The sequence below is a fragment of the Ixodes scapularis genome, unplaced genomic scaffold (assembly GCF_016920785.2).
Source record: "Ixodes scapularis isolate PalLabHiFi unplaced genomic scaffold, ASM1692078v2 PGA_scaffold2__306_contigs__length_199485367, whole genome shotgun sequence".
NCBI lineage: Eukaryota > Metazoa > Arthropoda > Arachnida > Ixodida > Ixodidae > Ixodes > Ixodes scapularis.
The window spans coordinates 24887271-24903734 of NW_024609857.1; the positions used below are offsets into that span (position 1 = coordinate 24887271).

At 43.9% G+C, this 16464-nt stretch overlaps 1 protein-coding gene across 1 annotated transcript; it reads left to right on the forward strand.

The window, feature by feature from the left end:
- The first annotated feature begins 190 nt into the window (after positions 1-190).
- LOC120846719 (hemicentin-1) lies at positions 191-10949 on the forward strand. Its single transcript, XM_040218576.1, has 12 exons — positions 191-317; positions 427-717; positions 4643-4759; positions 5348-5482; positions 6163-6441; positions 6906-7022; positions 7119-7253; positions 7724-8005; positions 8090-8215; positions 8705-8848; positions 9611-9907; positions 10753-10949. The coding sequence occupies exons 1-12, from the start codon at positions 191-193 to the stop codon at positions 10947-10949; spliced, it is 2247 nt and encodes a 748-aa protein (XP_040074510.1).
- Positions 10950-16464: the final 5515 nt, after the last annotated feature.

Genomic DNA, 16464 nt, shown 5'->3' on the forward strand with positions numbered 1-16464 from the left:
AATTAGGACGGAGTAAGGGGCATGGGCGCTTGACCAAGATGAAGGCGAAGGAAACAAGTTCAACATTCGTGGAATCTCAAGTTCGAGCAAATCCAGCGGTAATGTGCCTGAATAACGGGACAAGAGATGGCGCCAGCGGTTTTCGACCAGAGACCGAATCTCTGCCGCACGGCGTACGCCTATGAGTAAAATGACGAAGCGTCTCAGGCGTACTTGCAAAGAAGACGCACTCTATTGTAAAATGTTCTACCACCTCGGTGCTATTATCTTCATCTCCATCTCCAAGTTTACCATCCCCGCCAATGCACAACAGGCAGGTGAGTGTGGAACGAAAGGCGCAAGTACACAAGTTTTGCATCCAGCGTTTGACTCCCGAAAATGATTCAGCCGAGACCGTAACCGCTTGTTTTTATTTCTGGCCTACAGGAAGAACGTTTCGCTTGCAGCCTTTTTCGTTTCCGACGGATGCAATCGAGGGCAACAAAGTATCTACAATGTGTGCAACTGTTACGGGAGGCATCTCCTCGGGAGTTGAGTTTACCTGGTTCAAAGACGGGAGAAAGCTGGTGCAAGACGACAGAATTCGGGTTCGGTCCTATCCCGACATGTCGACCCTCGTCGTGGACCCCTTGACACAAAAGGACTCGGGAAACTACACATGCGTGGGAAAACTGCGGAACCAGAAGGACTCCCACACTGAAATGCTCCATGTACTCGGTAAGCGACCCCGTACACTCGAATCCGCATTCGTGAGGAATGAATTACGCGAGCTCATTTATCGTTACTTATGCCATGTTTCAACCTTCAAACGGGTAGGAAAGTTGAATAATGTTGTCCATGCGCCGACATTTTTATCTTGTGTAACACGTAAAATCATGAATATTTTTTATCAGATGTCGGAGCTTTCGTCAACTTACGACACGTCGCAATCGCCGAATATGAGTCTGTATATATGGGTGTTTCATCTCAAATCGTGCAGGCAAAAAGGGTCGAATTTTAAATTTCGATGAAAAAAATATATGTTATGGCGCCGTTTCTAAAACCGCAGTCTCCACAAACCGCAAGTTCGTCGGGTTTTTTGTTCTCGACTTATGAATTTTTAAAGAGGCCGCTGCGAAAAGTAGGGTTTTTCACACCCGTCGTGGGTCGAATGTTTCGCTTGATCTCCCGCCGTGGATTTTCAGTCCACATTATATCAACTTTTTTCAAGCACTCTGTGGATACATTTAAAAGGCTCCAATACAATAAAATAATTTTAGGCGTTTTGCTTTTTTTCTGTAAAAATGTCACAAACGCCCCCTCGGTCAATAGTTGACGAACTTTGACAATTAATTACTGGCGATCTACTTGGGTTACATTAATATTTTTATGTCCACGGAAAGCCTAAAACACACTCTTTATATGTATTATAAAATGACTCGGCTGAAAAAAATATCCTTAGCGGTACGTTTACGTTAATATTATGCGAAAACCAAAAAGTACCATTTTTGAAATTGATTTTCTCAAAAAAACTTATTTTTTAATTTTTTTTAAATTTTTGTTCAAATGTAGATATGATAGATGTCTACACGAAAGTCAAGCCGAGAAAGTGTGTATTTTGTTTGTATGTTTTATATTTAGGCCTCAATATCGGAAAAAGACGTCTTTGTTTTGAAAGACCTAAGTCAGACTAGCGACCCATGCGACTCTATGAATAGTGAAAAAGTTTTCTTGGATTTTCTTCTGCATTTTGTAATCAATTATAAACGGATTTCGTGGTATTGAATATTTATTTATGTTTTGATAAGAGCGGGAACCACGAGATACATATCTAACCAAATCAGCACGCCTAGTAGACTTTCAATAACCAAAAGGCACAGACGTTGCATTGTTTTGATTTATAAACCTTTCACAGTAAACTGGCACGACTAGCTATTACCTGTCATATTAATAAGACAAAGAAAGTCACCACATCGTCGATATATTATATACAATTCTTTCCGAAACCAAACACTGGGGTTTGTTCACCGCACATCGCACAGGTCATTAGGGAATGTCCTTTTTACTTCCGTAATACACAAAAGTGATGACACAGAAACGGTCCGAAACACACAGAGAGTGTGTCACGGAGAGGGGTAGGAAATAAAAATAAATAAATACGAATTAAATTGCCCAACTCCGATCTCAACGAAAATTCTGTTGAAAAAATTAAGTATTTAGGCTCGAGCGGTGGCAAGGCGATAGGTCCACGCCTGGTGGAGAGTCAGATAAAGAAGTCGACGACACGTAAAGGTAAAACAAAAAAAAAAAAAAATTTAATAAAGACGGGAAAACTCAGCCGCACATGGCAAGAACAAAAACCAACTCCTCCGGGCATCCCCTAAACGGGACGCAACCAAATGCGTGTGAACACGCTCTCTACATCACCGCCAGGCCGCTACGCCATGACGATACAAACCCAACAACTGAACAGTGCTAACAAACAGTTAGTAAGAAAACACTGAAAAAAAAACGTTCAGAAAAAACCGCACCCGAGAAACAAAGTTCAGCGGGGCGAAGAAACACACACGAGTCGGTCCCACGACACTGAAGTCTGGCAGGATGACGGCGTCCAGATGATGCTCGAATCGGTTCCTCCCTCTATTACGCACATCCACGACGGCTGTGCGGAACAGTGGCTTTGCGAAACAAAGTTAAGAATAGATTCGAACAGCGACGCGCGAGAAGGTAACCGAGACTATGCCTCAAGCTTCATATCGGGAGAGGAGCTTTCGAGGTAGTTTCTGCAGTTACTCAAACTTTCTCTTTCCCCTTCCCTTTTTCAACAGAACACGTCAGCCGGCGCTAACTTTTCATCTCGGGAGAAGCCCACTCTTCACAAACGGTTATAGTTGACCAGGAGGCTGCCTTCGACCCAACTAGTCTCCGAGCAGAATACAAACACAAGTATATTTACCAACACGCTCGTTTTAATGTCAGTCTCCGGGCTTTGCTGTTTCCAAAAGAGATAAACCTTTATAAGGACAGAACGAGCGGGTTGCTCGGGATAATTAAACTTAAACAGTCCCTTCTCGTTTTCTTCCTCAAGTTTAATAGACAACCCTTCGGTGATATCGGATCTCCCCGGAGAGAGATAGAGCACGGCCGTTTCAAGGTAAGGATAGGGCGCTCGAAGCTAGGGCAAACAGGCGGTATCGTTTCACGCATGCACGGATGGCTGGTTTCAAATTTCCCCACATCCCTAACGAAACCGGCCCATGTTCGTGTGTGCGTCTGCGGGATTTGTGTCTCGCACCGCCGGTTTTAGCGCGCACGCAGCGTTGTTTTGGCTGGCAGAACAGTTGTTGACCGTCGACATTGTAAGGCCGTGGTGTCCTCATCTTTTCAGGCAACGATTCCTTTGCTTTCCCTTGTGCAATAGTCTGACTGACTCCTCCTGGGTGGCTGTCACTGTTCGCCACGTCAACGACACATTCGTACCATGTCACTCCTCGTGACACAGGGTGCGCTGCTCGCTTTACTGTCACGGACCGTCCTATCTAACACAACGAGCGCGAAAGGTCGTGGTCATCTGCTGGCTCCGAAAGGGCGGGACGTTCACGCAGGCCAATGAGGGCCCCGAAGCAATACGACGTCCGCCGACTCCTACACGTTAAAAATGTACGACACCGGCTGGTCTGTGAAGAAGTGTTGCTTTCTCTTTTGAACTTCTCCGATGTAGCTTGCCGCCTATAATAAAATTTAAATAATCAATACTATATTTGATTATTATGTGGGAAGGTTGGAAAAGGCAAAAATATTTCCAAGTTTGTGAAGACGCGCAATTCGCAAGTCCCATTTCGAGCCGTAAAAACACGTTTTTGTACAATATTGATGCTTAAATACAGAACATACAAACAGAATACACACTTTCTCGACTTGATTTTCGTGTAGAAAACTATCACATCTACATTTTAACAAAAAAATAAAAAAATGGGTTTTTTGAGAAAATCAATTTCAAAAATGGTACTTTTTGGTTTTCACATATTAACTTAAACGTACCGCAAAGGATATCTTATACAGTCGAGTCATTTTATAATACATATAAAGAGCGTGTTTTGGGCTCTCCGCTGACATAAAAAATATTGATGTAACCCAAGTAGATCGCCAGTATTTAATTGTCAAAGTTCGTCAACAATTGACCGAGGGGGTGTTTTTAACATTTTTACAAAAAAAAAGAAAAAAACGCCTAAAATTATTTTATGGTATTGAAGCCTTTTAAATGTGTCCACAGAGTGCTTGAAAAAAGATAATATAATATGGACTGAAAATCCACGGCGGGAGATCAAGCGAAACATCCGACCCACGACGGGCGTGAAAAACACTGCTTTTCGCCGCGGCCTCTTTAAAAATGCATAAGTCGAGAACAAAAAATCCGACGAACTTGCGGTTCGTGGCGACTGCGTTTTTAGAAACGGCGCCATAACATAGATTTTTTTCATCGAAATTAAATATTTGACCCTTTTTGCCTGCACGATTTGAGATGAAACCACCCATATTTGCCGTCCGAAGCAAAGATATTGGCTGTTGTAAATGTGTGCCGGTTGCACAAAAAAAAAAAAAAAAAATACCGTTAACAAATATTGCCATTGTTTATGGGATTAAACTTTTTTGTTGTCTGCAGTCCCCGTAAAATGGATTCATGAGCCTGCGGACGTATCCTTGAAAGAAACAGGAAACTCAACGGTGATTTGCGAAGCGACCGGCGTACCGAGACCAACTATCAAGTGGACGAAGGAAGGTGAGTTTCAAAAACTGTTCCAGCTGTTTTTTGCATATAGTACTCTGAGCCCCCCAGAAAGGCTAATCAGAAAAAAGATGTTACGCGAAGGGCGAGACTGAGGATAACAGTATTTAGTTGGAGGTGTTGGACGTTCATACCGCGGTCGAACCTGCACGGGCCATTAACAACCAGACAAAAGCGCAGTCAGGAAAAAGAAAAAAAAAAAAACAGCTAAACGAAAAGAAACAGGTTTGGCAACTAGGCGGCACAAGGCACTGTAAAAAAAAACACGCCACAAATTCTGGTGTTGTACTCTAACATGGGGTCTTAAGGAGCTAAGTCTCTTGGCAAAACGTCGGCTCTCAGTCCAACGCGTCCAGAGCATTGCTTCAAGTGCTTCTCCCATTATTACCTTAGTGATTTGTTTTGTTTGAGCCACAGGTATACACCCATATTCTCAAAAGTAGTTACACACTGCGAACAGCACGGTGCGTTAAAGGAATAATAACAAAGAATAAAATCTATTATACATAGAAACGCATTCCGTTGTAAGAAGTGATTTCCGCGCAGCAAACGCTAATAATGAAGGATTGTGTCTTTACGCAGGAATGGCTCTCAGTGCTCAAAGTCCCCGTCTGGTTTTTCTGAAGGCAACCAAATCCGACGCAGGGAACTACCGATGCACAGCTGACAACGGCTTACAAAACCCGCTTACCAAGCAGATTCAAGTGACGGTGTTTGGTATGTCTCCATGTATGCATCCCCATTGCTACAACTAGACATGCAAAGGTAATAGTGTATCCACACTTTCACTGCTTTCGTTGTTTCTCATCGACAAGCACATGGAAGAAAAAAGCGTCGCATTTCCAGGAAAAAAAAAAAAAACGATTGACGCCTTTTGTGTTTTGAATCACCGAACGCTCCGAAGGGAAAGCTTTCCCGTTTCGAACTCTAGATGGCGACTCTGTATCGTACGGAGGTTTAACAACTAGGCACGGACATATTCATTCATAGCTCGATTACTAACAACAAAGTCGTCAAACCCTGCACAACTGCGCTTTCAGCTTGTTCTATTCATACACAGCATGGAGTTTGCGTCCTTTACACGGCTCTTCGTCACAGCCCTTCAGATTTTTGCAGTGCGAAGCAAAACTGTCGGTAAGTAATCGCCTCGATTAATTTCTTTGTGAGTGTTTATTCGACGGGTTCATCGCGTTCGTCAGAGCTGAGAGTCTGTGGCAGCTGAGTTCATGCTAGTTCGTTAATGATAGTAAACATTTTGGCAGCAATTCATTCTTACCCTTGGATTAAACTTTGGCATAATTCTACAGAAAAACAGATAAGCATGGCTTACCGAACCTGTGCAATCTGTGATAAGGTGATGCCCGAGCTTCATATCAACATGCGAAAAACCCTTGCAGAATTTCGACTGCAGCCTTTCCATTTTCCGACGGACGCCGTGGAAGGAAAGACTGTGACGGTCACGTGCACGACGACCACGGCAGTCTCGGGCGTCGAATACCGCTGGCTGAAGAACAACAAGCGGGTGTCGGAGAGCGCCAAGATGAGGCTCAGAACGTTTCCGGAACTTTCCTCGTTAATTGTCGGACCACTGGAGGCCTCCGACAGCGGGAACTACACGTGTCAGGCAACGTACAACGGAAAGAAAAACTCTTTTTCAGACACGTTAAATGTTCTTGGTGAGTATGCTCAAACAATGCAGGTAAACCCTTAAAATCGAAGCAATCGCCAGGTCTGGTGACTGTGGAAGGGTTTGTGAAATGTTAGCCAGCAGTTGGGAGGTCCTTACGTTAGTCACCAAGAATAGAGACATAAGCAATTTGCAGGGTGTGATCAACTCTTTGCGAGCTCAGAAAATGCTAATGTTTATGGTGAGGGTGACAACAAATTTATGGGAAAAAAAGTGCTAAAAAAATGCAAGTGGTCCGGAATTTGTGCGACCAGGTCGCGTTGGAGAGACATCTTTTGGAAGGGAGCCGATGCAAAGGTTTATGCGTTCAGAGAAGCACTTCTTTGTGAGGACAAGTGTCAACACAGAACAAGAAGCTGACCGAAAGCGTCTGTAGGAGAGGGTCTAAATGAGAAAAGGGAAACGAATGGGGAAAATCTTCAAGCAATACGCAACGCAGCAATACATTTTCAGTTCTCCCAAGCTGGATACAGGAGCCCGAGGACATCAAGCTTATGGAAGGAAGCAACCTGACTCTGCCATGTCGAGCGAAAGGCAAACCACAACCAAATGTGGTAATCACGAAAGAAGGTAATTACGCCAGAGCGACATCCAAGGAACTGTAAAGTTGGGATCAAAGTAAAAAAGCTTAGTTCGCCTTTTTGTCGTTGCTGCGCTGTTTTCCAGGAAAAGACGCCGCCGCACTCTCAGACACACTGGACATTAGCAAGTCAACCAAGCACCGTTCCGGTACCTACGTCTGCAAAGCGGATAACGGCCTTGGTCATCCGCTGCTCAAGCGATTCCGCGTTATCGTGTATGGTAAGCTTCCCCTATTCACAGGCCTAAAAACTTTAGGGAAAAAGCAATGGACAAATCACAATCTCTTTATTGGTCTTGAGTTGGCGAGAACTCAATTTGAAGACAGCGACACTCGCGCCAAAGGGCGACAGCACAACTGAAAACCGGTTCCAGAGATGGCGCTAGGATGTCATATTACAGTGCCTAACCGGACGCAGCATGTTCTATCAGCGAGATACAAGGACAGCGAGCGAGCGAAGCTTCCATCCAGGGTCCGGCATGAGATCAGAGCGTTGTTCTCGCGGACCCTTCAGACTATCGACACGTTTGTCTTTCGTCATCTTTCTGCAATGCTGGACGTCAGTGCAAGGTAAGACGAGACACAGCACCACCTGAACATCTCAGTATTAAGCAAGCTGCTTCTGACTACTCAAGGAAAGAAAATACGATTTTGCATGCGACATCTCTTTTATGAGGCGCCTTATTTTCAGGCGTTCTACGTCTCCAACCTTTCTACTTCCCAAGCAAAGTCGTGGAAGGAACTACAGTCACGGTCACCTGTACCACCACAAGTGGAATAACAAACGTTCACTTCAGGTGGCTCAAAGACGGAAGGGAGGTGGTGGATAAAGCCAAAGTGAAGATTATTCAACATTCTCTACTTAGTACGTTGGTGATCGGTCAAGTGGATCGAGGGGACAGTGGAAATTACACATGCGTTGGAAACATCGGAGAGAAGCTGGACAGCCACTCGGAAGTACTCAGCGTTCTCGGTACGTTGAATGTACGACATGGACTGCTAAACATGTTGCGCTTTTTCTACACCAGGTTTATCATTTCAACATAAAATTTTTCAGCGCCCCCCGAATGGGTGGTCGAACCGGAAGATATCAAGCTGCACCAGGGCGGTAACGGAACCGTTACATGTGAAGCCACAGGAAATCCGACGCCAACAGTGAAGTGGAGACTGGCAAGTCAGAACGGTAAAGTACCACCTTCACAATTACATAGTGTGTAGCAACTTTTTATATGCAAGACACGAAAAAAATCGCTGAGATCTTATAGCTGACTGCACCTTTCAAGTCTCTTGCTTAGACTGAAATCTCACTTGTCAATCTAAATATTTTGCAAGATACGTGGCCTAGTTGCAAGAGAGAAACGGCTACATAATAACTAGGAAACATTAGGTTTTTGAAGTATAAAAAACAATTAGACTATCCTTCGTTTCGTACTTTCCAGTAGCTCGCGATGAAAACATCAGTAGTGTCTTAATGTCCCGAGAGAGTTAGTTACAACTAAAAAAAAATGTAAACATGCAAAGGTTTTTTTGAAGGCACAGCGATTATCTTTAGTTTTTCACTGCTTTCTCATGCGACACATTTGAAAACTTCAAGTGCCGTACTGAACTATTTTTCTTAAGTTTGTTGTTCCAACTTTAATTAAGTGCAACGACCTGTGACCTCTGGGCGTAGGTGCTGCAAAAGAAACAAGCGCCTCTGGACGGAACCTGCTGCAACTCATGAACGCGTCCAAGTTGGACGCAGGGACCTACGAATGCAGTGCAGTCAATGGGGTACCGGAAGACATTTACAAACGTGTGGTTGTCTCAATATACGGTGAGATCTCATCAAGCACCGTCATACGTTTGGCGCATAACGTTTGTTCGTCCCGCCTCTCTTCTTCCGATAATTATTCTCCCACGTGACAGTTGCCGTGGTTGTTAAATCGTTCGTCGCTGTAGCTCAATCACGCGGCGCCCTTTCACAACGTTTTTAATTGGCTCCTCGTGCAAATGGCTGCCGATAAAAGTGCTCGGCAGTTGGTTTTATACTCAGCTCGTCACTGACCGATGGTTCGCTTTTAGTTTCGAACTCCAACGCGGCATATGACGCTCCGTACTTCGTTTGTATGTCAACCGATGGCGCTGCAAGTTCATCCCTCAGAGGGGAGTCATTTGTCAATGGTGGCGACGACAGGGGATTCGCGGTGGCGCCGAATGTACCTTCGCGCAAAACTGGCTCACACCGCGGACTGTCCTACAGCTGTTCTTAAATTGATGTGCTAAGAATTATTGCTCTAACGTGACGCGCTTCTTTTTTACTTCAACAAACCCAGTAGCACTATGACGTACCTCCTCCATCTGCAAGCAGCTTTCATCCTTTTTATTATATCTTTCGGTAAGTACACGCCTTTCTGAAATGCCTTTACGCTAGTCGTATGAGAAATATCTCGAATTGCGAAACGGAATGTAGAAGGTGTCAAACCGTGTTTTTAATTTTTAAGCGCATATTTTTCTGAATTTAGAAAGTGGATCTGCCGCTGTTTACAATGTATTAGATACCATTCTGACAGCCGCGCCACTTGGTTTCCCTTCGCAGGAAATGCACTGGTTGTGAAAGTTCAGCCGTTTTATTTCCCGAATGACTTGCTCGAGGGCTCGAGAGTCAGTGTGACCTGCTCGCTTCGCAAGGTTTCGAGCGACGCACGCTTCAAGTGGCTCAAGGATGGCAAAGCACTCGACGGAAATCGTTACAGGCGACTGTCCGTCAGGACAGAAGCGGACTTCTCAATGGTTACTATCGAGCCAACCAGGCAAGAAGATAGCGGAAACTACACCTGCATGGTGACATCCAAAGGAAGGTCGGATTCCTATACGGCCGCACTTGTGGTGTATGGTAAGCCTTATAAATCTGTGCGTATGCTCGACAACAAGAAAACAGCGTAGTCACATAACATTTTATGACGTACATCCCGTGATATAACTAACACGGACACGACGTCGGGGGGCTGGCGCAAGTTTCAGCTGGATAGCGTTCTAAACAAAACGTTATTAGTCAATTTGAGTCCCACATTTGAGCCCATTTACACATTACAAAAACTGATATATTCCGTGACAGTTTCGATTCGCACGAGAGGAACATCAAACATCACTAACGGCCTGCTCCGAAAAACTGCGTGGCATTTTCTGAACATAATAGCAACGGTTTGTAAAGATTAAGTTTACTTCCAACACATATGTTGAAGACGCATATAGTAGAGCGCGTCTTGGGGTACTTATCGATCATGTGATATCGTAGCGAAATCATAAATCTAGGCTTTTTGGTACACTGAAACTGATTTGCATTATTAGAGACACCGAAGCGCCAAAACGAAAGGAATCAATTAACCAAACTGCGCCTTACTTTGCTCCTTTCATGCCCTTTCCTGAACAATGACAGCTTCTCCAGAATGGACGGAGGCTCCGCAGGATGTCCTCGTCACAGAGGGAGGAAATGCGTCCATAACATGCAAGGCCCGAGGAAACCCAGCACCAAATGTGACTATACGCAAAACAAGTGGTAAGAGAAAAATAGTACCTTTGTTTGTCTGCTAGAAGCTAGTAAGGAATATTTAGAGTTTACAGAATACTTTCAGCTGCCAAACTCAGTCATAAATTTGAATGCTCATCAATTTACTTCTCTGTCATATATTCCGTAACCATATCCAAGCTTATTTCTTTAATTTTTCTTCTACAACACAGCCCAACCGCCACTTGTTCAAGGCAAAAGCGCGGGAACGCTGCAGCTCACGAAGACCAGCAAGCACGACGCTGGAAATTACTCGTGCACGGCGACCAACGGGTTTGGCACGGCAATCGAGAAGACCTTTCTCGTGAAGGTTTACGGTAAGAAACATGCATTCGACGATGCAATCAGCCAATCTAAAAGTTCGCACTGAACTATGACCGCCAGAACGAAGATTTCCAAGCAGTTTTTTCGAAACAGACCACCATGAATACCGCTTCCAACATTCACTTAGCTTCCACCGTCTAAACACAGAGGGCGTCACGATGCTGCCCAGACGTTTTCCATGTACCTCGGACCGTTCATAGCGCGACCGTAGAGCGCTGCAAGATGGAGCTTGTCTTCATACTATTCATCATCTTTGAAATCATCTGTATATCGGCTGCTGGTAAGTAGGACATTGTAACCTTTCGTTGCGACGATGATTAAATGTACTGACGTACTAACGAGCACTAAATCTGCTTCTTGATTGTTTCAGAAAAAGTACAAGTGGCGCCGTTCTACTTCCCCGAAAAAGCGGTCGTAGGAGACACGATCAAAATCATCTGTTACACGAATACCGAACAAACGCCTCTGTCCTTCACGTGGATGAAGGACAGCAAACCGCTACGTGTTAGCGACACTGTTCGGATCAAAACACAACCGGATCTGTCCGCAATCACCCTGGGGCCCGCTACCGCATCGGATTCAGGAAATTACACCTGCCGAGCGTCGACGGCCAAGTCGAGTAGCGCGTACTCCGCGCAACTAAACGTATTCGGTAAGTATTCAATCTGAGCTGAGTAAATTGTGCGCGACTCAACAGCTGCACAGCTTCACACTGACTCAAGAAGGCATAAAAATGCATCAATTTACGGCGAAAGAGTAAAAGGCAAGGTGAGAAACGTTGATGCCTCAAATTTAATACACGCACTTACAACGGAATTGGGGTACACTCGAAGCAGCAGTAAGGGAGAGTGAGGGAATGGGAGGATGGCGAAGAGTGGGAAAGTCAACATATTTCTTCGGTGAATAGTTCCAAAAAGCTGATGAGCTGCTAGATGGATGACGCCTTGGTAGCGGTACTTTCAACTGTAATGGTGTACTTGCTTGGCGTGGAGTACACGATTAGAATGAGTGGTTGCCTCGTCGACACTGACAAGTAAATAGCACAAATTCATTTTTCTCGATTCTTGAATCAAAACGATTTGGACAATGGTTGCAGTAAACTAGCGTTTAAGATATATGTTAACGGGTTGCTTTTAACAACCACTATTTTAAGCTTAACATCTCATCTGTTGCCACAATTGGCATCTTACCGTATGCAAGGGTGTTTGGGAGGAATGGGTCAGTAAGGTGGTGGGAGGACAGGGACAGTGTGTCAGTACTTCCTTTATGAATATTGGTGGTCTGACTGGTACATAAGCACTAAGGTAAATCTGTAATAATAGTTAATGATATAATTTTAGTTAATATTGCATTTAGGCCACCAGTTACTTGTTTTGTCTAAAATGATACCGTACTCTTAGTCTCCCGTCCAAAACCACTGACAATCGGAGGAAAAAAGACGACTGCAATCGGGCTTCGTGTCTGAAACCCATACGCCTATAATATTCAGTAGCACAATTTTTGGCGCAATCCTTCATCTGTCCCATTCCTCCCTGGGGGGAGGTGGAATAAGACACTTTTTTTTTTCTTTTTACATTTCTAGAATAGTTAGTACAAAATGCTGTACAGCTGATGTGAAGCGTTTCTCACGCAACATTTAGGACCATTAAACTTGTTTCTATGTTTCCATTAAACTGCACAAAAAGAATTATAGCGTGAAAACTGTACCATTCCTCTCCACTCTCCCTTACTAAAGGCGCGTTTAACCACACAGTAAAAAAAAGAGAGAGAAAACCCCCCAAAAAACCAACAGATTATACGAAATTCAGTCTCACCCATGTCACCGATTTTATGAAACTCTGTGGACAGAACGGGCCTTCTTACAAATCTTTCATTTCCGAATGTGGTATCGTGTACCTGAAAGCTGTACCTGAAACATTATAAGCTGGCAAAAGAAACGTACTATAAGAAAAAGAACGAAAAGAGAACAATCGCCAAGTAAGTCATTTGCACCACAACATATAACCTTGAATGCCAATGAATATGTAATATTGGTTCATTTGATTCCTTAAACGAGTACGGAGGAAGCACTCTGGTGGCAGACGATGTTTTTCACCATCCTGTCACTGGAAAATGAAAACTGCGTTTAAGAACGATGCATCGACACACCCAGTGCATGTCATACACACGTTTTTTTTTTTTTTTTTATTTATTATTTGCAAATTCTCGCTCTATCATTCTAAATACGGTATATTTTTTGCTCTAGCACCTCCTGCCTGGATCCAAGAACCGAGCGATCGCAGAGTTGTCAAAGGCGCCAACTTGACGCTACCATGCGCCGCTTCGGGTCATCCGGAACCAAAGCTCACGTGGTATCGAATCACCAGGCCCACTGGTAATTTATTTATTTTTCTATTTCCTAAAAATGTATTTATTTACTTAATTGTTAATGAATTTGTTTGTCTGAAAACTTACATTTGTTCGAGAAGCATTAGACTAGGCTGGGCACATACACAAAAAAGGTAAACTGTACATTACAACAAATTAGAAAAAATAACCGTAAATAAAACACAATGATTTTAAAAGTGTAAGAATTACAACAGTGAAAAAGCGCAAGCGTATAGTTTTACATATACACTAGCGCTTTCTCTAAAAAAAAAGCTCTAATAATGGCCTTTCATAAATGTCATTGGGCTGCATATTCCAGTCTTCAACATGCCACGGAAGAAAAAGAAAACATTTAAACACATCACTTCTACACTTCACAGAAGAATTTTTAACTGTTTCTTCCACGTCACATGGGAAGTATAAGTAAAAGAAAACATAGAGGAACAATGAGGTAGGCTCCAAAATATATTTGTATTTACAGATACCAGGATTGTTATAAAAAAAATTATCTAACTTGCAGCGGATGATTTGACCTCTCTGACTAAAAGATTTCCAGCGTAGCGACGACTTTATTTCAGTTATGCGAGCTCTGAAATCATAATTACATAAACGCAATCATTGAAACAATCATAATTCCAGCCGAGACTAGTCGCTCGACTGTAGCGATGTCTGTGCTCATCCAGTCGGTGTTTTTCTTCTCCGTTTCCAGGTTCGACTCAGCAGCCGCTCAACATCCAGAGCGACGGAAGCATTTTCTTTGTACGCGTTCAGAAAGAAAGCCAAGGAATGTACAGGTGCAGTGCTGCTAACGGAATTGGCGCTCCACTGAACAAGACTGTAAAGGTCACGGTCACTGGTAAGCAGGGCGCATAAAATAAAATATGGCTCGCGAAACGAACAAAACTTCGGACCGAGCTTCGATGCACTAGCATGATTTTCTTATCGAATCTAGCTTAACGCATGCTTAAAAAGTTAAAAATAAAACGTCGGAATAAAACGTCGGTTACGATTAATTCTTACAAGGTCCAACACAAAAGCTCATTTTTCCCATATATATATTTATACGCATATCCGTAAGATATACACAATATGTGGGCATGTAAAAATAGGGTTTGGTTTTAAGTAAGCCCCCAAGGCTATTTCAGACGAGCAAACCCGTCCAAGTTTGGTTCTCAGGATGCTTTTATTACTACTTTCAATGTCGTAAAAAATGTATGGTCTTAATTCGCTGTGGACTAACAAGACACGTTAAAGGAAGTTCTTTTAACGATTCTAAATATTTTTGTGATCAAAACTAAAAGTGGCATCTATTAGTTAGACTGTGCTCGCATCGTATCTATTTGGGACAAAACGCTTTTTGTTCGTTAATCTTGAATCACAAATTACGTGAAATAAAATAGGGACTACCCAAGGACAGTGTCCGTGGGGTTGTGGTTACGTTACGTTTGCACCTCTCGGAGTTCAGGGGGTAGTGAAGATCGGTTTATCTGGGGTTCTAGCTTCTCGTTACACGTTTAGTAACAGGGTACCTCACCTGGTACTGACAGTGGTTGTCTATTGCCTTGCTCAGCGCATATTAAATCTGTAACGCGTAAGGACGGCCCGCGGTTGGCTACAAACCAGGTGCAGTATCAGCCACTAATTACATACTTACAAAACGGTCAACGTTTATTAGTTGCTTTAAATGAAACCGGATTACAGCGCCATGCTTTGGACGCGGGTATAGTTTCCAGAGAGCGGACAGACCTGGAGTAGCCACAGTTGCAAGGTTCGACCAAGAGATGGCGGAAGGTGTCTTTCGCAACGGGATATTGCGAACCGTGCTCTACTAAAAAATGTAATAAATATTGACGACAGTCTTTCCGGCGTATTTTTACGCCAAGCCATGAACACACTAAAGCGCATTTCGTGGCACTCCGTATTCGTTCTCTTATGCAGTATTCTACCCAGCAACGCCAAAGGTAAGCTCGAAAATTATACCCCCAATTATTCCTAAACACTATAACTGAAACAAAGTATATATGGCGAGTGTAAAATCCTTTGAATTCTTGCAGACGTTCCGGAAATTCAACCGATGACGTTTCCCAGCAACCTCAAAGAAGGCGCAAGGTTCCGAGCCACGTGCTCCGTGATAACGGGCAGCCCACCGTTCACGTTCAGGTGGCTCAAGAACAACAAGGACCTACAAGAGGATGGCGCCGTGACGATAGAGAATTGGAAGGACTACAGCAGTCTCGTCATCACGAAGCTGGCGAAGAGTCACGCCGCCAACTACACATGCATCGCGACGAATGCGGCCGGATCAGATCGGTACACAAACGGCTTGGTTGTAAACGGTGAGTCGCAACTGTTCTTACGTTATTGAGCATCAGTACGAACACCCGTCGAAATTAGAGTTAGAGGATCTCTGACACAAAGGGATTGCATGATGAAGGCATTGAAATGAACACGCTGGAAGCCTCATATTGGTAGTCGACGTTTCGTTTAAGATTTTGCTCCTTCTGAATTAAACAAACTAGGTTTCTTAACACTGCCGGTTGCCACTCTGTGGTTTTCAGGAGGTCACTATTCGAATACTTCCTACCAGCTTCGAGTAACTTCTTCGTGTGTTGTACGGTGATGACAAGGATAACATGTCAGCTTCTTCACTGTGTCCTTGATAGCGCCGCCACGTTGGTCACTGGAACCCCACGACGCAGTTGTGCTGATGGGAGGTACAGTGCGGATCGGGTGTCAGAGCGTCGGCTACCCGTCTCCAGTCATCACGTGGGAAAAATGTGAGAACAAGAGGTGTTGGAAGAGACTGCATTTGCCGGAAGTAAAAGGATTCGATCTGATATAAATCATGGGTGCAGACGGAGCCTCTGGAGGCGTTACCCTTGGCGGCATCGTGAATGGAACGTTAGAGATCTACAACACATCCAAGCGAGACGGTGGAACGTACGGCTGCAGGGCGTCGAACAACCACGGAGAGAAGATCGAGAAGCGAGTGACCGTCAAAGTGATCGGTAACATAGACAAGCCGCTCTTTTAGTCTTGCCCTTCAAAATGTTAGACTGTCACAGAGCGAATCATACAAACATACATAACTCAGCCAGAGAACAGGAAACAGCTTCGAAAATTTTACTCGTACTTTAATCAGTCGCTTCTTACTCCAAAAGAATTTAAAAAAAACTAAACAAGCCATTTAGGCA

What these genes read in the sequence shown, in the direction of transcription:
- LOC120846719 (XM_040218576.1), top strand. Translation starts at nt 191, where the DNA reads ATGACGAAGCGTCTCAGGCGTACTTGCAAAGAAGACGCACTCTATTGT. An exon ending in ATTCCGCGTTATCGTGTATG is followed by an intron (nt 7,254 to 7,723) that starts GTAAGCTTCCCC and finishes CCTTATTTTCAG; the next exon opens with GCGTTCTACGTCTCCAACCT. An exon ending in GGAAGTACTCAGCGTTCTCG is followed by an intron (nt 8,006 to 8,089) that starts GTACGTTGAATG and finishes AAAATTTTTCAG; the next exon opens with CGCCCCCCGAATGGGTGGTC.